We start from the raw sequence: 24,904 nt of genomic DNA, 5'->3' as shown, positions 1-24,904 counted from the left end.
ACTTGCTCAAGGTCATAACTCAACTCCTCGGAGGCGGACAGTAAATGCAATGTTATTTATTCTTTTTGAAATATGATTTTTTTTCCACTGTGGTTAAGCTTTTCATCATTATAATAGCTACTTTCATCACGTTCTTTTGCAGTCAGGAGATTACAATCTCTCAGTGACTGTATCTAACGAACTATCTGAAAAAGCTACAAAATCAAAAGACGTTGTCGTTCATGTAATGGAAATTTTGTCTGGTCTTAACTTGACGGCTATTAGCAGTTGTGTCGGAGTTGGGGACGAAGTTATCATGGAAGCAAGAATTCAGTCTGGTCGGGATGTCACGTTTTTATGGACTGGCGCAGATTATTGGCGGAATTATACTATTGGTAATATGCATTGAATTTCATGTATTCAGTACCAATATTCAATCTCAACATAAAAAGTAAATAAAAACAAATGAAACATATCGCTCATTTGCCAAATATTTTATTTATTTTTTTTAAACAACGGCACAGCTCAAAATAAGAAGGGTATTGTTGGAGGGTTTTAACTTTATACCCTACTTTTAACTGATTTATTTTCAAATTCTTCAGTATATGCAAAACATCTGCTGTTATGCTTTTCGGTTGGTTTTTGCTCTTGAAATGAATAGTGCATGGTTGAAATTTTAAAAATTAACTTCTAAATTGTGAAATTTTAATAATATGACACTATTGATTTTGTCATTCATACGCCACTGAAAACCAGTTATATAGACGAGCTTTGTGCCCATATTGTGCTAAAAATGAGCATCAAATTTAGATTTTAAGACAATGATTATTATGTTCTTTGAAATTTTTTGGATGTCCTAAAATTACCGTCAGTTAGCCATTTATTTCAGAATATCATTTACACCACAAATATCGGAAACATCACAAGAGAGTAAAAAATAAATCAGCAATGGGGGGGGGGAGGAGGGGGAGGGAATCAGTGGTACATACGTGTCATATTTATATGTTTTAAAAAGGACACATATACCCCAATAGCACTGAAATAATTATTGATAATTCAGTAAAAAGTTCAATTTTTAACATTAGAGCACACATTCATGGGAGACATTTACATTCATGTGAGAACACATTGTCATAAATTGCCCTCAGAAAAGATCTGCCAAAGTTGAATAGTTGTTTTTTCTCGCTTTTCCCACTACTGATGAAAAATGATTTGTTTAGCCTCTGCTGATTCAGAAGGTATATAAAGCACACTTTGTGTCATTATTTAATTTGTCAAAAAAAAAAAAAAACTATCCAGAACCATACATTTTCGTTCAGCTCCAAGTTTCTATTTTGAACGAAAACATTTAAACCTTTTTTATTTTCCAGTTTTAAACTGTTGGTCTTAAGAGAACGACTGAAAAAGGGATGCAGGAATGAAACCACTTTGGCGGAATTTCTTGTGTCAGGGGTTACAAAATTTAGTGCAATGGCCAATCATTCCGCAAAGTGCCCATGACATCAAAAGAAACATATACAATAAAGAAAACAAGGATGCCATAAGAAAATTATAATTCCTTAAAGGCTGCCACAGATCGGAAACGTATGAAAACCCCTGACTTTAAGTGGAAGTTTGGTTGTTTCTCCTCCAATTTCTTAATTTAGGCAGTAAAAAGCAAAGGGATGTAAGTGCCAAACTTAAAACTTTGGAGAGAGCCAGTACAAATGGTAGGTTGACGTCTCCTCTGTTTTGGGGTAAGATATAGTAGTACTGAACACATACAGTGGCTCCCAAAAGTGTTCGTACACCTACGACTTTCAATGAAATGGGTCCTTACCCAGTGGTTACAATTAATGTTTCGAAATAGGTATTTTATTATAAGATCTATGATCTATTCTTAACAAAACTACATGAAAATTTTTAATAAAACATTAAAACATAATTTTTAAAAAATCAAAAATCAAAAATTGCGGAAATTTTATCTCACAAAAGTCTTTGTACACTTTGAAAAAATGTCAAAAAATTAGTAAATAATCCAACTTTTTACAAAGTTATTATTTAGTAGAATATCATGCAGTATCAACAACAGCTTTTAAACGTATGGGAATAGATTTCATTGTTTTTTTCTTTCTTTTTTGTGTATTTCTGAGCAAGTGTTCAGACGCACTTCGAGTCTTACTGTTTCTAGTTCGCTTTTCGTTTCAATAGTGTATTTTCGTAATCTAGCCACCTGATATCTCCAAATATGTTCCATTAAGTTTAAATTTGGTGATTGAGGAGATATTTCTAAGCTTAAGGACAAATTTTGAGGCACCAAACGCGAACGTGTGCTTCTTATCGTTATCTTGATAAAAAACAAAGTTATTTCCGATTACCAAATTCAGGGCCAATAGTTTAAAATTGTTTTTTAAAATATTTAAATGAACAGCATAATTCATTATTTCACCAAAAAATTCCAAATTTCCAAGTCCTGATGCTGAGATGCACCCTCACACAAAAACACCTCCACCGTTCTGATTAACTGATCCAACTAAGTTCTTAAGATTAAATTCCTCATTTTTTTCTTCCATTTAAAATTATACAACAATTTACCCCAAAATGTTGAATTTATTTTCATTTATAAGTAAGACGTTGTTCCAAAACGTTTTAAGCTTATTTATCATTGATTTTACGACGGAAAGCGTAAGCTTACTGTTTTTCGCACGACCAGGAAAATTTCTGCGGGAAGAGGTCCCATTTAATCCAGCTAATCAGAAACCTTGGCGAACAATTTTAGGCAAAAATTAAACGTAAAATGTTTCATTCAATTCTGCAGAAACTTTTTCAGTTCTGAAATGTTTATTTTTCATGTTTTTTTAACTGTAAACCTCCGATCACGCTTTGTTAACTTTGCCAGTTGACCTTTTCTTACCTTGTTTTCGATCCAAATCTTGTTTTAAAAGCATTTTATCAAGCACTTCACTATAGCATGGTATAAATTAACCAATTTAGAGACATTTCAAGCAAATTTACGGCTACTGTGAGGGGGAAAAAATCAAATTTCGAATCGTATTTGTTGTTTTCTACGCATACCTGCCATTTTAAAATAATAAGCAGAATATTAGGGAATAAATACACAAAAAATTAAAGGCAAATGACTTTATAGTATCATTACAATGCAAAAATATTAAAAAAACCACATATAATTTTAATTATGAATTTATTCGAAAATATTTCAGTGTACGATGACTTTTGTGGCGTATCTTTTCTCTGTCTCTTCGTTTTTTGACAAATTTCAAAAATAAAATCTGGCAATGTTTTGAAAAAAACTACTGGGTTTTATTCAGAATGGCATAGGAATGGTGTGAAAAAAAATTGGACTTCATATTCGAATTTAGTTTTGCGTTATTGTGGTTTTACTACAAAATGCCAAGGTGTACGAACACTTTTGGGAGACACTGTATAGTACATTCAGAAAAACTTTTCAGTGAAAGCCTACTAAGGATCAGAACTTCAAACGAGTTTTACTCAAAACTTGCAAATGACCACTTACATCCCTTTGCCTCTTACTGCCTCAATTCTAACTGTCCAAAAGTTTTGCGGTGTGAAAAAGCAAGAAAAAACCCTGGTACGATATTAGTATGTAGATGTTTTTTCCTTTATTTCTTGAAACAGAATGATTTGGTATTCGGTTAGTTGATAGTTACGTACAGGGGCGGATACAGACTACCATTTTAACGAAAGGGGGGGGGAGTCATGCTGAAGTTTATAGGGTTTTGGATACGAAAAATTTCTGAAACTGCTTCAGAGTCAATAAAAGCACTAAATCGGAACGAAATAGGGCACACATTAGCTAGCGTTATTTATTAATTCCATACACAATGAAAGGAAGTAATACGAGTACTTTAAATATTTACTTTTAAAAGAAATTAATGAACTGAAAATATTACTTTAATCGTTTGCATTTTATTCAAGAATTATTTGAACACAATGTGGATGGATTAAATTGTCGAGGGGGGATTAAACTCACCATGACCCTTCCCTTGTATTCGCCCCTGGTTACATATAGAACAATTTTTATTGGAATTCGTTTTTATTGAAAAGCTATGCGCTCCCGGTATCGACACATCTAGCAAAGAGCTTCTCTGAGAAGAACTTGCAAAGCAAATAATTACGCAAAATTGCAGTTCGGAATCGACCTCTTTTAGAGGTAGTTCACAATATTCAAAACGATTATATTTCACTTTTGACTCTTCTGAAAAGTTGAGCTCTGAGAAGATGTCACAGCCAATGTGACCAAATGTCGTATTTAGTGCTTTGAGAATCAGTAAATTGAGCAAATCTTATGCCGCAAATGTTTTAGTTCACAATCTGTTTCAAATATATTATTAATTTTCCCCCTCAGAATCCATTTCTGATGTCATTTATGAAGTATTTCCGTGCAGACAACCTGGTAATTTCTCGATCCTTCTTGCCGCATCCGATGGTTTTGTCTCTGAAAATGTATCAGTACTTGCTTGCTGCGTGTACTTTATCAGGAGAAATTGGACTGTTGAAACTGATTCTCCAAAAATAACGCCGCCAGGTAATATAGAATAAACTTTTATAGAAAATTGGTTGATTATCTAGTTCTCATAGTTTCAGAAGTTCATAAGCAGGGAAATATAGGGCAAAGTGAAATATTTACTCTATTTTTAGCACCGTCTATCTGATAAGATGTTAACTATGTAGTAACACATGTAGTATGTGTCCAGAAAAAAATGCCTCAGAAGATCAAAGCATACTTGTTTGCTGCGTGTACTTTATTAGGAGAAATTGGACTGTTGAAGAGTTATCGAGCAGTTTTTAAAAATTGATACTCACATGGTAATATTTTGTTTTAGGTCAAAATTTATTTTTGTTGTCATGGAATGAAAAGTTCTTGTTATTAAGATTTTAACTATTAAGACCTGCTAATATTCGGTGCAGTATTTATTTATTTAATATTCAGCTTATTTTTATATTAAAGTTTGTACATACATTTAGACAAATGCATGCAGAGAAAAGTGTGTGGCACAAAATCAAATTGTTCATTTCGTATACTTGTTCAATCATTTGTTAAATCACTTACGTGTTCATTCATTGATTCATTTGCATTCCATCATTTAATAATTCACTTATGTATTCATCCATTCACTCTTTTTCTTTGCACTATTTTATTCATTCATTTAATTTTCTCATGAATAGCACACTTATTTATAAATTTATTCTTTGATTGTTTCATAATCGATTCATTTTTTTCATTTATTCTTTTATTTGTTCATTCATTTGATCAAAAATGTTCTTAATTAACCAAGTAGAAAATATTTCATTAGGAAAAATAAAATAATCTGTCACACACACACACACACACAGTGCAAGTTTTGTTATAAAATGCATTGTTTTTTTCATTCACTGTAATATTCAAACAAAATTCCATTTTCACAAAAACTTGTTCATTTTGAAAAAAGTTAGCTATCTTACATATTTTACTTTACCTCACATTCCTATAATTTATTAAATATTAGAACTTGATACAACGATTTAAACAAACCGATTCCAAGCTTCGAAATTATAATTGAATCGTTTATTTCAAAAACCTGTCATCTGACGTTTTTTTTTTTTTTTTCAAAAAGAACATTATTATAGCTTATGAATGGCCGACTTTAGGCACACCGCCTGATGCAAAAACATGTCAAATATTAAGGCTTTTGGGCGGCTTTAATGGGTTTTATTGTGTCTTGAAATCTCTGTTTATTGCTGAAAACCGCCAAGTGAAATCACATGGCGACTTTCTGCAGCATATTTCGTGTATGCCTTGTTTCGTTTTTACAACGATGAAACTTCTAGGAGGGAAATTCGAAAGGAAAATAGGATTCCTTTTAAAGTATCCACTTGCAAAGAGTTTTATTACAACTGCTGACCAAAGAAAAGTGGTTACTAAGCAATTTATTGACAGTTCAACCTCTTCATCATTCACACACAAAAAATATTTTGCAATTCCGGAGTTCCCAACTGTGATCGCACTTCCATCTGAAAAAATAAAGATCAACGAAAAAAAAATCAATGACCTGAAGAAGTTGGAAAAATATACTGACGTGTGCAGGTAAACGGCAGTATCTGCAGAAATGAGTTTTCGAGATAAAGTCGAGTTTCAAAAATCCGAGTCTCGAAAGTTCGAGGTTCCGCTTAACTCGAGGTGCCTACATTATAGTTTCAGCTACACTTCTTAGTTACTAAAAAATTATTTTCATTAAAATTTGAAAAGAAGAATTTTTAGTTTTTGTTAAATCTACTTAACTGCAGAAAGCAAAGAATAAAATAAAATGCATAAAGAGGTTGGTGTCAACAACATTCCCTGTAGCACAAAATATTCATCGATTAAAAATATGGACCAAGAGATACCTGGAAGATAATAACTTGATGTGTAAAATCATCATTGACTACCACAAAGAACGTGTAAACGTTTCTTTTGGAACTTCCGATTGTAGTCTAAAAAGAAGATTCACAATTTGATCGCCGCAGCACACGTATATAACAAAATTTAAACCTTCTACAACTAACTGTTTTCGTGTTATGCGAGATACATACAGTATACAATTGCAAATACATAGATACAGATGTTATAAGAAAACTCATCAAAATGAATTCGGGTACTGGCAAAATGCATGTTTGTTTGCCTACCAATTTGCTCACAGAAATATGTACAGCCATCGTGGATAAAAAAAGGAAAAAAAAAGATCAAAATTTGTTTAGAGGTAATTAATAGCGAAATATAGGTTGAAATGTCAGTGATAAATTTTTCATGAAGGCAATACTTCCTTTTCTTTGTACAAGGGAGCAAAGGGTTCCCCTCATTCTTTCATCCAAAAAGTGCAAAAATATAATGTGTAAGGATTTTCCGGATAATCCGAGTTTTCAGATATCCGAGATGGCATGAGCCCCAACTACCTTGGATTTTCGAGACTCTACTTGAAAAAACGCGTTTTGGATTCAATACTAACAGTAGGGAAATGCTGGAATTAGACGTCTTTTTCGCTCCTTGTTTTTCAGTGGAAACCAAATAAGCGAGCTTTTACAATAAAGATAACGTACAATAGATGACAAAAATGCAAAAAAAATGAAAAAGCTGCAATTACTGCCATTTACTTGCACACGGCAGCATACTACAGGCTACGAATATTGTTTTTTTTTTTTTTTTTTTTTTGATAAAATCCTCCAGTGGCCAACGACCCAAGTCGCTTGAAACATCGACGTAGTGTATGAAGATGAGTAGAATGAAAACTCAAACATTAGGCTTGGTCTATATGCATAGATGATATGTTTTGTGTGGTTTGTCTTCGATTATTTCTTTATTTTGCGTTTCTCATTTAACTGATATTTCAACTTTTTCTTTGATATTTAATAAATTAAAACATAAAGACAACATGCATTTTTATTTACAACCTACAACAGCTTTTCAAAATCAATATTATAATCAAAAACTATTTTTTTGAAATTTGAAAAAGTTTTATTTTATTGCAGAAACCCGTCTAGTACAAAAACTTAAAATATTTTTTGCCAAAAAAATAAGTAAATAAAATAAATAAATAATTAAAAAAAATTAATAAAATAAATAAATAAAATACAATATTTTTAAGTAACCCCTAGCATTATTTGTTTTTGCAATACAATAAGCAATAAGAAACACTAAATTTTTTCCACCCCAAAACTTTTACTTATTTTAAAATTAGGAAGTCTTATTAGTTTTCTAAAAATTTAAAAAAGTGCACTTGACGGGTTTCTGAAACAAACGATTCAATTACATACATGACATCTCAAGATGGCACATGAATGTTATACACTTCTCAACAGTGAAATTGCAACATCAAGAAAGAATGTGCGTAGCCTTATGAAAATTGCAGGACTGACAGTAGTGATGTGGATATGAAAATGATTGAAAAAAAAAAAAGAGAAAACGTGTTTAAAATTAAGCATTTTCTTCAATATCTATACAGGTCTGCTGGCAATGAGTTCATTGATGGTTTCTTGAGTCCAGGTAAGGGCTAAGCCTCATCCACTGCTGCGCACAGATCTTCAGTGGTTTGTGCCAGTAGTACTCGGTTCATGTTACGTCCGTTGAGATCCCACAGCTGCTCGATGGGATTCAGCTCTGAAGAGTCCGTCAGCTAGAGTAGGATGTTAAAGCCGGTCAGGCTGTTACGAGTTTTCCGCGTGACATGCGGCCTGGCATTGTCTTGCTGAAATACCGTGTTGGGTGCAGTATGAAAGAAGAGCAGAACAACAGGCTCCGTAACTTGTTTGACGTAGCTGTCAAACTGTCGTCGATGTGTCTGCGATGAAACATTATGCCACAAGAAACCATGATATCCGGGGAAGGACCGGTGTGACGCTCGGCAAAATGCGTCGGTTTGCAGCGTTCTCTGGGTCACTGCCATATCCCTCGACTGTCGTCATTTCTCCACAGACAGAAATGGCATTTATCCATGCCATTCGATGGTCCAGGTATGATGACACTGACATCAATCTAGTCGTCTAACCCTGTGCTGATCAGCTAATAGTACCCTTGTGGCTGGTACCTGCTCAGGTAACAGTACTGGTCATCAAAGTGTGACATGGCATAATGTTAGATCACATTACGACGCCACGGTACTAGGTACATACTGGTACAGACTGAAGATAATTTGACAGCGGACTGCTACGTTCTGTCCTTGTTTCAGGGCGCACCCAACACGGTATTACAAGCAATGCTAAGCCACATGTCACACGGAAAACTCGTAACAGCCTGAACGGCTCTAAAACTAAATATCATCGAGCAACTGTGGGATCTCATCGGACGTGACATAAACTGAGGACCACTGACAGAAGACATTGATCATCTGCGCACAGCAGGGGAACTAGTTTGATTAAGGTGACTTGAAGCAATCACCTTTTAAGCACCACTTGAAACAACCATCAGTAAAATTATTGACAGCATGCCTTGCCGGGTTAAAGCCTGTATAGCTGCCCGAGTGTGGTATATTAGATACTAAATGAGTTGGTTTATTAAAAATCATTTTTCCCTGCTTTTTAACCATTTGCTTATCTATCTCTGCACAACTGCTCCTCTAATTTTCATGGACATTCTTGGTGTTGCAATTTTACCTTCAGGGAGTATAGATCTTGAAAGAACCTAGGCTCAAATTGCGAAAGGAAATTTGAGGAATATATTTTGGAGGTGTGGATAATCTTTCCTCAAAAGTGGCTTTTTCGTTTTTATGAAAAATCTCTCACTTTATCGAGATATTACGCTTTGCTTAACAGAAATCACTTAGAGGAACAGTTTGAATTAAAACGACTCTGAACATTTATTTTGAATTGAATTACATTTATTGTTAGAACGTTCTCTTGCAAATAGATAATACATACTATAATATGCATTTATACAAAGCCCATGACTCTGCAATGCCCGTTCTAGATACATTAATATTGGAAAAGTTAACAGAAGTAATTACTGATCACTCAAAAATCAAGTAATGTTGTTAGTATGTTGTAACACTTCTATGTAAAGAATAATACACAATGTTCCAACTTTGATCCTTTGCAGAAAAAAAAGAAGCAAAAAACAAGAAGTAGTTTTATGAGGTATTCTAATAATAAAAGAATTTCTTTTTAGGCGAAATAACCCTCAAAGTTTTCTACAGCGGAAGTGAAATTTATTATCCCCAGAACGCCCTGGTAGATATCTTCTTTGGTGATGAACAATCAGATGTCGACCTATCATTTTCAGACAAAAAAGATGTTGTCCAGACGCATACTTACGAACAGGAAGGGGAGTGGAACATAACTATTCGAATTCATAATGATGTTGACGAAGAAATATTTATGCAACAGGTGAGGAATCGTTTTAACACTATTCACTATGGGCTGAGAGGATCTATATTTGAGAATCAGATTTATTTACTGCACTGTTGTATTTGGTACAATTGAATCAGCGGTTGTTTGAAGAAGCGAAATCGACATTTTGATGTTTCTCATTTGAACATGATGTACATGTTTTATGTTTTCATTCTTATTGATTGTTTTATATATATATATATATATATATATATATATATATATATATATATATATATATATATATATATATATATATATATATATATATATATATATATATATATATATATATATATATATATATATATATATATATATATATATATATATATATAAAAATGATTTAGTCAACGAACTTCTTTTCCACGCATGTATTTCAGTATGGGAGGAAAAAAAATTGAACGATAAAAGGCAGTTAGAGATATTTTGAAAACTTTTCAGAGATTTCATGCCCACCTCAGGGTTTAGTGGTAGTTATTTCGTTTCATAACTATCAGTTGTCAGGTTCTGATCTCTGTGCTGTAGTCTGTGCTTTGAGAACTGGCATGACAGCATAACATGCCCCGAAAATACTAGAGGGGTGTCACTGCTAGACGACACTGGTCATCCACAGAATGACATGCAGTGGAAGCCGCTTTATGTGATCACGGTAAATAATATCAGGTGATTTATTGTATCAGGTGAGACTTGTCCGGTTGTACATAGGTACGTTCAACTTTTCTCGTATATTATAATCAGTCGGTTACTGTTATAAAATCACTTTCGTCCAAATGTGATCATATTAAGCGGAGTCTACTGTAGTTGTGACGTCTTACAGTGACATGTTTATGACATGTTTCACGTGACTTCACTACGACATCGCTGCAGCAATTAATTTGAGATTGGTCATTTAGTGACGTTATGGAGACTGCGACGTTGAAAGGGGTTGGTATTCATAAGTTGCTGAAGCTTGTTGACGATTTTCCAATGACGTTTCGTGACTGCTTCACGAAAGGATCCCTAATGTCACCGTCACGCGATTTTCAGATAAGACATTTCAGACAAATGACATCATTTTAGGTTGTATTATTAGGGGAGGAGGTGAAATTCTTGCGTCGAGCTACTTGATCGGAGGTTTTCAGGTTTTCTCCAATTCAATACTCAAGTGCGAAACATCCATCCTTGAAAAGCCTTCAGAAAGAGAGCATACTCCTTGTCAGTTCAAGAGACTGCAGTTTAGTTATTTGGGTAACTCAGGGGTGCCACCTAGGAGGTTTCCTGGCGCAGACTGCGCAATTGAAATTTTTAGGGGGGCTGTTACGTTTTGGGGGGGGGGAGGACTTAACGATATTTAGATGGGGAGTGCGCCCCTGGGGTAACTTGTGTACGGGATTTGCGCCATTCCGTACACAAGATAGCTTTCCATATACAGTGTGTTCCGTTTCAATCTGCAAGAGTTCTGTTTTCGCAACCGTTAGTCCTAGATGCATACTTCCAATTGCAAAAATGTTCAAAATCAGATGCAGAGTTAAGATATTGAAAGTTTGAAGCGAAAATAAAAATGAGTCAAAAAATCCAAAATTTAACCTTTTATGCGGGCTCTAGGTCCCCTAACTTATATTCAGGGAAATAATCTCCAATGAAAAATAATTCCAACACAAAAAGTTTGACATTAGTACGACCAATATTCACCGAGATATGAAACGCAGCATTTTGTGACTTATACCCCTTTACACTCGCAGTCAAAAACACCATTTGGGGGAAATATAGCGGTTAACAAGGGTTTGAAATTATATGTACGAATAAAGTGTGTTTTTTTAAGTTGTATGAGCGTTTGTAGTGTGTTTTTGCGTTTCAGGACACAACATTTGAATTTGTTTTTGAATAGCAATGAAAAATATAAATGCGTTTTTTTTTACTTCGACAACCTGTCATTCTTCTGAAAGGGCGATAAGTTCCAATCTCATCATTTTTACGTTCCCTTAAAAATTTAAATTCGAATGTCTCCTTGAGTTTTGGTTGCACAAATGTCAAAATTTTTGTGCTAGTAATATCTTTCAATGGAGATTATTTCTTTTAATATAAGTTAGGGGACTTAAGGCCCGTATAAAAAATTTAATTTTTGCATTTTTTGACTCATTTTTATTTTTGCTTCAAACTTTCAGTATCTTAACTCTGCATCTGATTTTGAACATTTTTCCAATTGGAAGTATGCATCTAGGACTAACGGTTGCGAAAAAAGAGGTCTTGCAGGTTAAAACGGTACACCCTGTATATATAAATGATGTCACACTTTTTTTTCAACAAATTTGTCCCCCTCCCCCTTTATCACGAACTGTCACACTTCATCTTACTCCTTCCCGTTCGGTTGTGACGTGTCACGCTGTTTTTCATAAGCATATTAATTCCGAATTGGAATGTCGCACTTCTTGTTGCCCCCTTCCTTCTCCCTTGTCATAGATTTACAATTTCACCCTCCCCCCTCTCTCATCAAAGCGGGCCTTTATTTACGCATGTCTTCTAAAGTGAAAATCCAATATTTACTTTCAAATTTAATAGGTGTTTCTTTAGCAACTAGAAAATCGCCCATCAATGCATGACGAGTGAAAACTCCTTCTACATTTGAACGAAGCGATTGCCTGTTTGGTGATATTTTGATAGTTGAAATTTAAACCCTAACTTCAGTGGATTAACCCTAAACTTCAGTAGATAGCGTCAATTTTTGACCACTTTTTCGATTCTTCATTCCGCTGAAATGACTGTCTTACCAGTAAAACAGTTAAATTACCGGATCCAGTTCAGCCTTGTCAAGACAAAGCATTTCTCTGCATGTCAAACGTTACCAAAAAATATTATTAAATTGTCATTAAGTTTGACATTAGTACGACCAATATTCACCGTGAAATGAAATGCAGCGTTTTGTGACTTGCACCACTTTACACTCGCCGTCAATAACATCTTTTGGGGGGAAATATAGCGGTTAACAAGTGTTTAATATTACATGTGTACACGGAGTATGGTTTTTCAAACGGTTCGAGGTTTTGTATTGTATTTTTGCGTATCATGACATAACATTTGTATGTATTTTTGAATAGCATTGAAAAATATAAATCCTTTTTTCTTTTACTTCAAAACCCTGTCATTCTTCTGAAAGGGTGATAAGTTCCAATCTCATCTTCTGTATGGTCCCTTAAAACTTTAAACTCGAATATCTCCTTTAGTTTTGGTCTCACCAATGTCAAGGTTTTTGTGACAGTAATATCTATCAATGGAGATTATTTCCCTAAATATAAGTTAGGGGACCTGGAGCACGTATAAAGTTTTTTTTTTTTTTTTTTGACTCATTTTTATTTTTACTTCAAACTTTCAATACCTAAACTCTGCATCTGATTTTGAACACTTTTGCAATTGTAAGTATGCATTTTGGACTAACGGTTGCTAAAATAGAGGTCTTGCAGGTTAAAACGGAACAACCTGTATATAAGGATCGCAGAAATGAACTACTTGCGTTTTAATTTAAATGAACTTGATAGAGCACTTAAGGTCATGTAAAAATCCTAAAATGCACAAGTGTAAGGTTTTCTTTTTTTTTTTCTCCGTAGGTACTTGTGTTAGAGAAACTTGGTACCTTGGAAGTGACTTTGAGTTATGAGCTGGACTCGAATCGTCGCGATCCTCATGGCTTAGAGAGAAGTGATATACCCATAAACTCAGTAGCTCTTTTTACCTGCAAAGTATCAGGTATGATTTGTTTTTGCAGTTTTCAGTTTACTATTTCTGATACTGCTTAATAGTGCTTGTATTAAAACGTCAAGTATTGGTTGCTTGTTGACGAAACCTATTTTTCAAATAAAATTAGTAAATAATCAATTGCATACGGTCCTATGAAACATTGCTTTTTTCCCTAAAGTTCAAGTACCTGCTTTACAAAAAAAAAAAAAAAAAAAAAAGAAAGATAAGAAGAACTTAATCTCTTTTGTTCTTTTGTTTCATTTTGTGTTTCAAAAAATACAATTTATTCCTTGTAGCAGTTACTAATTATTTATTATTCAGTAATTAATTGTCTGGGAATTGTTTTATGAAATGTATTTAAAAAATGATTTTTTAGAAAAAAATACTTTCGAAAAATAACTTCTTTGACGGTTATTGATTCCAATGGAAAAAATGCAAAAGTTAAAAAAAAAAAAAAAAAAAAAAAAACATTCATGAAGGCAACAAATATAAAAGGAACAAGTTCAATGCGTAGATTCGTCATGGTGAGTATAAAGTGTGAATAATGAATTGACAAATTGTGCAATAGTAATCATTAAGGGATCGAGATGATATCTTATAATGGTAAGACATGAATATGATGAATAAATGAATTACGCAGCATGTAATATAAAGTAGCAATAGAACGTTGTAAAAAACTGAATAAGCTGAATATCAAAAATGAGGGATTATAACTGGTCTAATTTTTGTACGTAAAAATCATTACTTATTTTGAAATTATTTTCCTTTCTACGTTAGGTTCCGTCAAGTACTATTCAATGTTTGATGGAAGTAGATTACTGAATCAAACTTCTGACGATAATACCTTTCTTCATATGTATGAAAAGGTAAGTTTTTTTTTTCGAGCACGATAGGAATTGAAGAAAAAAAAAAAACCATTTTGAAAAACTATGTGAAAGTTAATTTATTCCATTAGGTATGAAGTTTGATGGATAAATGAATTCAATACTTGTTACATTTTTTCAAAAAACCTTAGGATAACATCCGTAAGCAATAATGATATTTCTGTACGAAAACATGTACGTAATGAATTACGAAATGTAACTTAGAAATATGACTTCATTTGGTAACTATATAACGTGATTGGTTTTCTTTTCTCTCTTCCAAGTTAAGAAGATAAACTTCGCATAAAATGCGAAATCACGGCATCTGTTATTTGCTTCATTTTTAGAAAAAAAAAAAAAAAAAAACATTTTCGTTGTTTTCATACTTCTTATAAAAGTTGAATATATGTAACTAACGAATTAAAACAGTGTATTTATTATAAGTAAGGAATATTTTAGGCAGTGAGTTACCCCTCTTAAGCGAGGGCTATAACAGACCTTCAAACAATGTATGACAACCCGGTTATCCCATTCAGAGACTGCAGTTTCATCCTTGTTATGGTCTCACCAGTCTGGAATAAGGACCAAGATATGTCCTCGCATTGATGCTGAGAGTGCCAACAAATGGGATAACCGAGCTGCTGGTATATTGCATGTAGTTCTGCTGGCTAAGGGACGGTAACTTCTTTTTAATACCTAAGTTTTGCCTTCAACTTATGAGTTGAACCGTACCATATTGGCGGACTTTCGCTGGTGAGATACATTTACTTTATCTACCAGTTTGTAGGCCCTCTCAGCTTCAATGAGATGACATCTGCCTCCGGCTCGGTTATTCCCTCTTCCAGACTGATGAGTTCATAACAAGGACGAAACTGCAGTCTCTGGATGCGATAACCGGGCTGTCGGTATATTGCATGAAGGAATCTTTCGTGCGTTATTGTTTTCATGCTAAGATTATGTTTTATGCTTTAACAACACACTATGTTTTCGTTCATCCAAACTCAGCAGGGGTGGGCACAGGAGAAGGGGGGGAACACCTGTTGGCGCGGGCCCAAACCTGAACGGGGCCCGAGATTTTTTAAAAGAGAGTAGAAATATATGTAAAGACAGAGGTGTAAACAATATGGAGCGGGGCCCGTAAAAGTTATTTGTGACGAGCCTCAAAATTTCTGAGCACGCCCCTGGAGCTTAGTTATTGATATTTCAGCAAAATGTTTTCTCTTTTCATAGGTGGGAGAATATGAAGCAACATTTCAAGCATCCAACATCTTGGAAGCAAGCAACTTGGTAGTCCTGCCGGTCCGGGTCCTTTCCAACCCAGAGGGACTGCAGTTGCTCGCTTCGAGGACTTCAGCAGAGGTTGGGGATGAGATCGAGTTCACGATTCAGTTCGAGCAGCTGGATGAGCTGTCCTGCCTTTCCTTCGACCCGAGAGCGGACAGAGAAGTGCAGGCCTTCGGAAATGAAGAGGTGTGCGCTAAGAATCTGCCTAGGCATAGATTCCATCCACGTGAGGATACGAGGTGATGATTTTCGCCAGCTTTCAAATTTAAATAATTCTTTAAAATTATTAAAATTTAGCAAACTCTTTTCATTATACTGGCGACTGAAGATAACTGCTGCGAAGAAAAGACTGTCTCAAGCAAAGCTAATGTACTGCCTACATATAAATAGAAAAGTGATACGTAATACCCCCACAAAAAAGGAATTCAAAAGTTATTTACTCTCTCTTGTGGTTTCGGTCAGGTTTTCTTTTCTTATTTTTTCAAGTCGTCATTTTCACTACGCAAATGCAATGAACCTTATAACAGATTAAAAAGTGTTGTTACAGATTGGGGTGGGGTCACGACTCCCATGATACCCCCCTTCCTTCTTTGTATCCACCACTTCATGTAATGCCCGAAAAATAGAATTCAAAAATATATTTACTTTTTCTCATGGTTTTGACACTTTTTTATATTTTTCAAGCAAACATTCAAAATTTTCCCCCGTAGTTCGGGGGGGGGGATCATGACCCCCATGACCATCCGTCACTGTTCTTCTGAAATGACAGTCTAACCAGTAAAACAGTTAAGTTACCGGATCCAGTTCAGCCTTGTCAAAATAAAGCCTTTCCCTGCATGTTAAACATTACCAAGACATATTATCACATTATCATGCGTGGCGCGAGTGTTTCATTGTTCGTGACGTCAGGAATGTTAATTGGTCATTGGCTATTATATATATGAGGATTCTCGGATAGACGACGAATCGTAAGAAATCGGTCGCAAATTGGCGGCAAACTTTCTGTGCTGATACGCTGTGAATAAAACATATTTATCTGTTCTCAATCACTTGCGATGATTCGGCTAGCCGAGTATAGGTATAGCTCATTTGATCTTCGATATCTTTTAGAACTTTTAGGACATTCAACTTAAAGTATTTTATAAGTTGTCAAATCATTTGTATACGAAACTATGAAAGTTTTACATTGCTATATTTCGAACATAAGTGGGGAAAAGTTGCTTTAAAGCAATCATATTTTATCAAATTTCCAATTTTTTTTTCTTCAAATTTCACTGTAATTTTTCACTTTTATTCTATCTTCGAAAAGTTCGGTAAAGTTGGACCGAAAACTTTGAGAATTAAATTGGTATTATTAAAAGAAAAGTTGATATTTTCGTGGATATAAGTGACATTTTTATGAAAATCCATAAAATATGTTTAGGTAGTACGTGAAATAATTTATGAACTTCATAAGTTATTCCCAGCTTTTAACGATGCAAAATAACTATGAAACGTTTGTTTTTTGTTTCTTCACTTTTTTGTTAGTCCCCATGTGCTTACTGATACAATTTATGCTGGAAAGTATGAGCTGATATGTTTTGTGTGAGAAAAGTTACAGAACAATGCACCTTCTGCAATCTTTCTTACTCTAAAATTATGATAGTTTTACCATTTATTGCTTTTTTGAGATAGGGCGAGTACAGAAAATGTTCTGGACCTACACATCATAGTCTTTTATTTTTCCCGTTTTCGTGCCATAACCAACGACCATGCGATACTTACCTACCCAGAGTGCGACTAGGCCCATGATCCGCTTTATAGAACTAGCTACTTCCTTTCTCAAAAGTTTGTACACATGGTAAAGAACAAACTTGTACCTCGAACTTAGGTATTACATTTCTCATAATATAAGTGTTATATTTCTCGAAATACAGCTGTTGCATTCAGAGCCGTGTCCAAGGGGAGGGTTTTAGGGGTTAAACCCCTCCCACTAGGAAAAACAAAACAATGAATCATTAAATGATTTTTCAAAATGTATTTTAAGTTTTAATCAATTCTAGAGTTAATACTCTGATACAGTGTTCAACCTCTTTAATATTTACCCATCTTTAACAATAAAAATTTTCCTGAATTGTAGGATTCCCAAGCACCTTCATTGCTAAATATTTGAAAAAATAACGATGAAGGAATGGCTGAAAAGTCCGGCTATGCTGAGCATGCAGGGGAAACTTATTTAAAGAGAGTATTAGACAATGATGCAGCCAAAAGAAGAGAAAAAAATAGAGGGGCAGGGGAAATGGTTACTTTGCTTACTATTAGGGTTTTTTTTTTTTTTTTTTTTTTTTTAATGGTCAAAAAGGGAAAGTTTATTGGGTTTCGGAAAAGGATATATCCTCAAATATTACCCTTTGGATACGCCTTTAGTGTTTGCTGGGTGAATTTGTCGTTTCACATATCAGAAGAATGCTTCTATGCGAAACAGCAGTTGTTTGGTATCAAATTTATATTTTCATTAAATTCCTGTTAATATTATTTAAGGAAAAAGAAAAGAAAGTAACTAGCATTTGGTGGTATAAAAGACTATACCACCAAATTATGTGTGCAGTTTTTTCCACTTTTGCAGGTTGTTAAACTGTTTAAAAAAAAAATCATTAAAAAAAACACACAAAAGGTAAAAAAAGGGGGGGGGGGGAGGGTTCTGGTTATTGAACTAAAATGGTTTATTCAACATGCTTAGTTACTTTCCTTTGAGAATCTAAGTTTTAAGCAGAAACAGTTTGAACCCCTCCCTTTTTGAAATCCTGGACACGGGCCTGGTTGCATTTCTTGTATCTCGTGCTGTATCTCATGTAACTCATGCACTTGTGGGTCCAGAGGGGCTTCATGGGGGTCACGGTCCCGACCCCCCCCCCTTTAAACTACTAAGTATTATCTTAAGTCGCAAACGGGGAATTTACAACGTGGAAAATACGCCACAAACCGACTATTGAGCCTGAAAATTTCACTTTGACCCCACTCCCGATAATTACCTCCCCTCCCTCCCCCCCAAATAGAAGCTGGATCCGTCCTTGAACTTTTGCTTTAAATTTTGTATCACATGTGCTTTGTTCTCAGTTGCTCATGTCTTATTTTTAAAAAACAAAAGTTTTGCACGTATTGCACCTTTTCATCTGGAAAATAAATAAAATTTCATAAGAAACAAATATTACTGTTTCTTTGAAATTTTATTTATTGGCTATTTATTGTCAATTTTTTTATTACATTATATCCTTTTTTTCAGAGAACGTAGAGAAGTCAAAAGCGTCACATGGACTAGCGAGAAATCAATAAGGTAGGTGTAAATTTAGTTAACATTTTTCTTAAGGATATAATTACCAGTTTTATATGGCAGATATATAAAGTTAGCAATTTTAGAATCGCAAAATATTTGTTTGAAAATTATTTGCCAGAATAAATATAAAATATTTGTTTTGCTGGTTCCAAAAATATGCATAGCTTTAACAATGTTAAATCGTCTTTCTCGGACTGTATTTATGAGGTTATACATTTATGTGCGTTCTTTTAAGATTAATTTTTTCCTTATATCAGTGTCCTATTAACTATATATAAGGAACATCAAGTGTTCCTTATATCAATGTCCTATTCCTATCTCAGTTCAAAATTAATCCTCTTCTGATTTTTTTAACTTTATTTAATGTTTCATTTTCTTTCGTTTATCTTTTTTATTTGTTTTTTACTCTGTTTTAACATTAAAATAAATTCTTTGTCTTCTCTTAAGAAATTTTTCTTTTATTCATATCCGTAATGATCCATAATGTTTTAAAATTTTAAACTTTTGTACTTACAAAGTGGCAATTAGTGCAAAAACATTTTGATTTTTTTTTCATTTTTCCATTTTAAATTAAAGGTCTCAGGGCAAGAATGTGAAATGCCATATGATGTGAATTTTTCAGTAGGCCAGTTTCCAACTTTTTAAAAATTCTGCAAATATATATATATATTTTTGGTTTTATATATTCTATATTTTGCAATACTAAAACCAGATATATTTTTCTCCAAATGACATAATCCATTGTCACGTTTATTCCAGTTTTAGTTATGAAAAATAAAAATTTTGATCGTGAAGTCACTCATCCTGTGACTTGTCACATTTTTGCCCCAAAAATCTACTTATTTTTTTAAAAAAAGTGATTTTTTGTTGTCTATGTGAAAATGATTTTAAAGTAATTTCCTGCAAAATAGACTCAAAATTTTAAAAATTTCACAAAATTCTAGAATATCTTAAACCGTATATGTTTTTACTATAATAATTCAGTTACATTGTCATTTACTTCATTGTTGGGCTCAAGTTTATTATAGTACTTGTAGTTTATCGGGGGAATGAATGGAAGGAGTGATTTCACATCTTTAAATTTTTGAGCAATCACGATTGCTTATTGCTTTCATTTGACTTTTTTGATGTGCTATCATTTTATTTTCCCCCCGCCACCCTCTACAGCATCACCGTCGACCAGATCCTCACGATGCTGCTTCTCTAGTGAAAGCCGTCTCCAGGTTGCATCCATGTCCTACACACGCGCATACATATACAACTACACACACACACACATACACAAACATATTCACACACAAACACATACACACACCTACACATACACACGCAACACATACACACAACTACCCACGCATTCATGCCTGCACACAGACACAAACACATATGCCTACACACAGATACACACACATCCTACACACAAACACACATACCCCCGACACACAAACACACACGCCTACATACATACACTCGTGATTGCGAAAAATACAATTTGAATTCAAGATGTAAAAATTCAAATTAATTTATTTCTCATTTGTTTTGAGTGGCGCCTTGTACTTCGGTTCAAGTGAGTGAAAATATCAGCAGGTCGACAAACTGATGAACTGCACTTTGTTGAAAACTCCATTTAATGAATGCTTGATAAATAAGCTTGATGTGTTCCTGGAGATGAAACGAAACACTAAAGCTGATAAGTCAACTGGCGCCCCACAATGTTCAATGTGTTTCCAAGTTTGAAGAAAACTAACCTTGATTAACATTAAGGAGCAATAGTATGACATGCCACACCATCATCCTATAAGGTTACAACAATGTTGACTCCTACAAACAATTATGTAGAATTCTTTATGGTATTATTAAATAAACATTCAGCAGAAAGAATTTTCACTCAAGAACTCAAAAAACAGTGTTTATTTGAAAAAAAGAAAGAATTTAATGTACGTTATTTTGCTGCCAATAATTATCTGAAACTTCTGCAGCAGTAGTATGACTAGCCACTAATTGTTATTTTATGAACTTGTCTGTTCTGAAGATGATGAATCATGACTTGAAGGTTGATAATCTTTATCTTCAACACCTACATCAAAATCTAAAGAAGAATCATCGCTGTAATAGTTAGGTAAATACTTTAAATTCAGCGAGTTCTTGCAAGTACATGACATGCGCTTCCCAGGTTAGCAAATAGCTCGACATATTCTTCACCAAAAACAGCTTTTATTTCCTCGGAGAACTAATATTATTTGATGTTCAGTGGTGCCATGCGTCGGAATTTACACCAAATAATACAATGAACAGCCAGACAGAATATCAAAGCAGCATGTAAACCAAATAACCCATTTTGTTTTCAAAAGTGTGGCTTATTACGTTTTTGCTCCGAGTCCTTTAATTACATTTTTCATTTACTGTTATGTTTAAGCACCTATTGGTACTTCCTCTGGAGCAGACTGTCTCAAACAGCAAATACACTAAACCTAACCTCGCAGCATCGTAATGCTTTGATTACGATCTGCGTGAAGTTCTCAATGCTGCCAGGTTAGGTTTGCCTCAACTATACAACGAAACAACAAATGAAACTTCGATTTTGCGTTTAAAATGCAACCTATCAGAAATTGTGAAATAAATATCATTATTATTTTATTTTTTTTATTTTTAGCAGTAGCTCTTGAACACAGAAACAAATCGTTGAATAGAGTGTGCATTAATAGCACACTCAACACTAATACATAAGAAGTGAAACAGAATGTAAAAATACAAAAATGTAAAACGGTAAACTGTAACAAGGTAAACTGCAGAAAGGTCAAATGCGAAAATGTAAAACATAAAAAGTAAAAATGCAAAACGTATAAACGTAAAATGCAAAAAAATTAAAAATGAAGACCTTAAAACGAGTAAAAAGTTCCTCTCTATGTAGCTTTGTTCTTCAGCTGTAGTGGATTTAGTAATAGCCAGAGTGCACCACGAAGAAGCCCACTACATTACACCCCATGAAAAAATATAACTGCTGAAATCATGAAATAGTTACTGGGGCGTTATAACCAACGAGGCGTGATATTCCGAATTTCTCTGCATATTATGATACACTAGCAAACATATCCAGCGTTTCCTAGATCAGTAATAATACTGAGAAACAATTTATACTTTAATTTATTTATTTTTAGCTGTGCCCCGTGGTTTCACCCACGTTAATAAGACAAAAATGTATTAAAGAACTATTTTAAGTACATCACGCTGTTATATATATATATATATATATATATATATATATATATATATATATATATATATATATATATATATATATATATATATATATATATATATATATATATATATATATATATATATATATATATATATATATATATATATATATATATATATATATATATATATATATAGTAAAAAATTACACACCCTAATCCACATTGATGTTTTCCGTTAAATAAGAAAATCGAAAAAAAAAATTCAACAAAACATAATTGAAAACCCTTTTTTTTTAACTTAATTAATTTTTAAATGAGCCGGATAATAAATGCTGAAAATCTTCCCTCCCACAGTCGGGTTCGAACTCGAGACCCACTGGCCGAGCGCTTTACCGACCGAGCTATTCGGGCAACAAAAAGTCGAGCTATTGATGCAACAAAAAATGCATCATAAAATATAGTGATTTAATTTCAATTTATTGCTGCTCCACTTCTATTAGTCATAGCGTGATGCTATTTAGCCTATAGTCTTCTTCATTAAATGGACTATTCAACATAAAAATACTTTTTCAGTTCAAAATAGTAATTCCTGAGATTAGCCGCGCGTTCAAACAAACTCTTCAGCTTTAATGGATCCTTCTATTCTCATATATTATAACTAAAAGCTAAAATTTACAATTTTGGAAATAAAGTGCAAATATACGCATAAAAACGTTTTATTTCTGCAAATGGATTGAGCAAAGTACAGTTCTCCATTAGTAAAATATGTAATGAACCTTTGTTCAGAAGTTAAAGGTTAACCCATATATTAGGATAGACCGGGACACGTTTACGTGGATTTGTTTTTCAATGAATTTTCTAATTTTTATGTTTTAACTTAGGAAATTTTAGGCATTGCGGTTTTATGTAGAAGTTAAGAGTAAAAATTGGTATATTCAGTTGTTGCTCAAGTTTGTGTTTTTAACAGTTAAAATTTTTTTTTCGAGCCCAAGTCGGTTGCGTAAACATGCCCCGGACACAGGGCACGTTTACGCATATTTATTTTGACACCTAACGTGGTTCTGTTAGTGTTTTGAACATATTGTCTTACCATCGCTTAAAAAAAGCAAATTTATATAGTGTATAAAATTAAAGCTGAAGGGGCATGAAGACAGCGCACTATATATGATTGTAAGCTATAAAATACGGATGTGTAACTTAATTAAAAACTAAATGGTAATTTTCAAAACGAAATAGCCGGAAAATACTAAAGAGGTTTGAGAAAGTTTCGAGCGAAAAAAGTGTCAGGGGCATGTTTAAGTAAGATACAGTAAAAACGTGCATAAAGGTGCTACGACGTCGACGCGTAAACTTGAACTGTCACCAAGTTTGGATTTATTTTTAACGTGCAAAAGAATTTAATAAAGTTTCAGTCCATACAAGTGCAATACTCAAAAAAGAAGAAAAAAAAAGATACAATTCTGCTAATTTTTATATATTTGTTTTTTCTTAACTAAGAATTATTTATTCACAATAAGCTTCAAAGCGTTCAACACAAAATTTACTCAACTTGGTAAAAAACAGATTATCCTTTCTGCAGGTTAGACCCAAGCTCGACTAATGCTCAAAAACTTGTGAGAATATTTGCTAGGAAACAGCATAAAAATCTGTTATGGCTGTTGGCTCTCCAGTTATAATTCGTTTTGAAAAAAGGGCATTGCGTAAGCGTGCCCCGGTCTACCCTACTTTTTTTTTAAAAGAAAGGAAACCCCGAGGGAATTCAAAAGAATGGACACAGTTCCACCTTTCATTTGAAACTATGTTGTAATTGATCGTTATTGCTGTGAAACTTTTGTTGCTTTAACAACCTTACAGAAACCTGCAAAGTTATGCTTTTGCGTCAAAACAAATGCTCTTCTATTTAGTGTTTAAGTTTTTAAAAACTTTCTTTGACGTACTTGAACCTATAACAACCAGAGTCTGTGGTAGTTAGAGGATTTTTTCATTTAAGAATGAAAATAGGTCTTCTGATGGAATATATTTCATAACAGTTTTCTTTCTCTGCCTAAGATAAATAACTAGTTATGGACATGGTTAAAAAAACTAATTCTCACGGTGTTAGAACTTAAGTAGAAATTGCACTTTTATGGTTGTGAAACTTTCATTAATTTTTAACATTAACTTATATATATATATATATATATATATATATATATATATATATATATATATATATATATATATATATTAGGGTGCATCATTTGCCCAACTATTCTAAAATTGTTTTGTCCCTAATTTAAAAATGTTCTCATACCACTAGATAGTATTCCTGTGAATTTTTATGAAAATCAAAATTAATTTAGGTATTCCACCTCAAGCAAGAAGTTTCTTTTTTAAGGTAAATGAACAATTATAACAATGAACAATTATAACAATAAAACGTGACTCAAAGTGCAATACTGGTAAATAATTTTTAAATTATTTAATTTACATTGAACCTGTGTTAACTTTAACTGTTACCATTTTTTCAGTAACTTTCCATAACATATTTTGTAATTGTAACAGTTCAGGTTCACTATTTGTTTTCAACTTTCTACCGTTTTCTTCTACCATACAACTACTAATGCTAGTTCTTTAAGTTTTCTTCTTGTTATTCTATGCATATGTGCTGTAAATTAATTAAATAAGTTAATATATTCTATTTTAATTCATAA

At 33.4% G+C, this 24,904-nt stretch overlaps 1 protein-coding gene across 1 annotated transcript in view; it reads left to right on the top strand.

Annotated features, from left to right (window-relative positions):
• Positions 1-3,821: 3,821 nt before the first annotated feature.
• Positions 3,822-24,904, top strand: part of LOC129234330 (location of vulva defective 1-like) — a 196,802-nt gene continuing 175,719 nt past the window's right edge. The window contains exons 1-6 of the mRNA XM_054868323.1: positions 3,822-3,831; positions 4,346-4,525; positions 9,614-9,831; positions 13,419-13,557; positions 14,948-15,069; positions 15,642-15,934. Coding sequence (XP_054724298.1) covers positions 3,822-3,831; positions 4,346-4,525; positions 9,614-9,831; positions 13,419-13,557; positions 14,948-15,069; positions 15,642-15,934 — 962 coding nt within the window. The remainder of the gene's footprint in view (positions 3,832-4,345; positions 4,526-9,613; positions 9,832-13,418; positions 13,558-14,947; positions 15,070-15,641; positions 15,935-24,904) is intronic.

The sequence above is a fragment of the Uloborus diversus genome, chromosome 1, assembly GCF_026930045.1.
Source record: "Uloborus diversus isolate 005 chromosome 1, Udiv.v.3.1, whole genome shotgun sequence".
NCBI classification, from domain to species: Eukaryota; Metazoa; Arthropoda; class Arachnida; order Araneae; family Uloboridae; genus Uloborus; species Uloborus diversus.
Note: the sequence above shows the minus strand (reverse complement) of the source record. Positions and strands in the feature narration are given on the sequence as shown.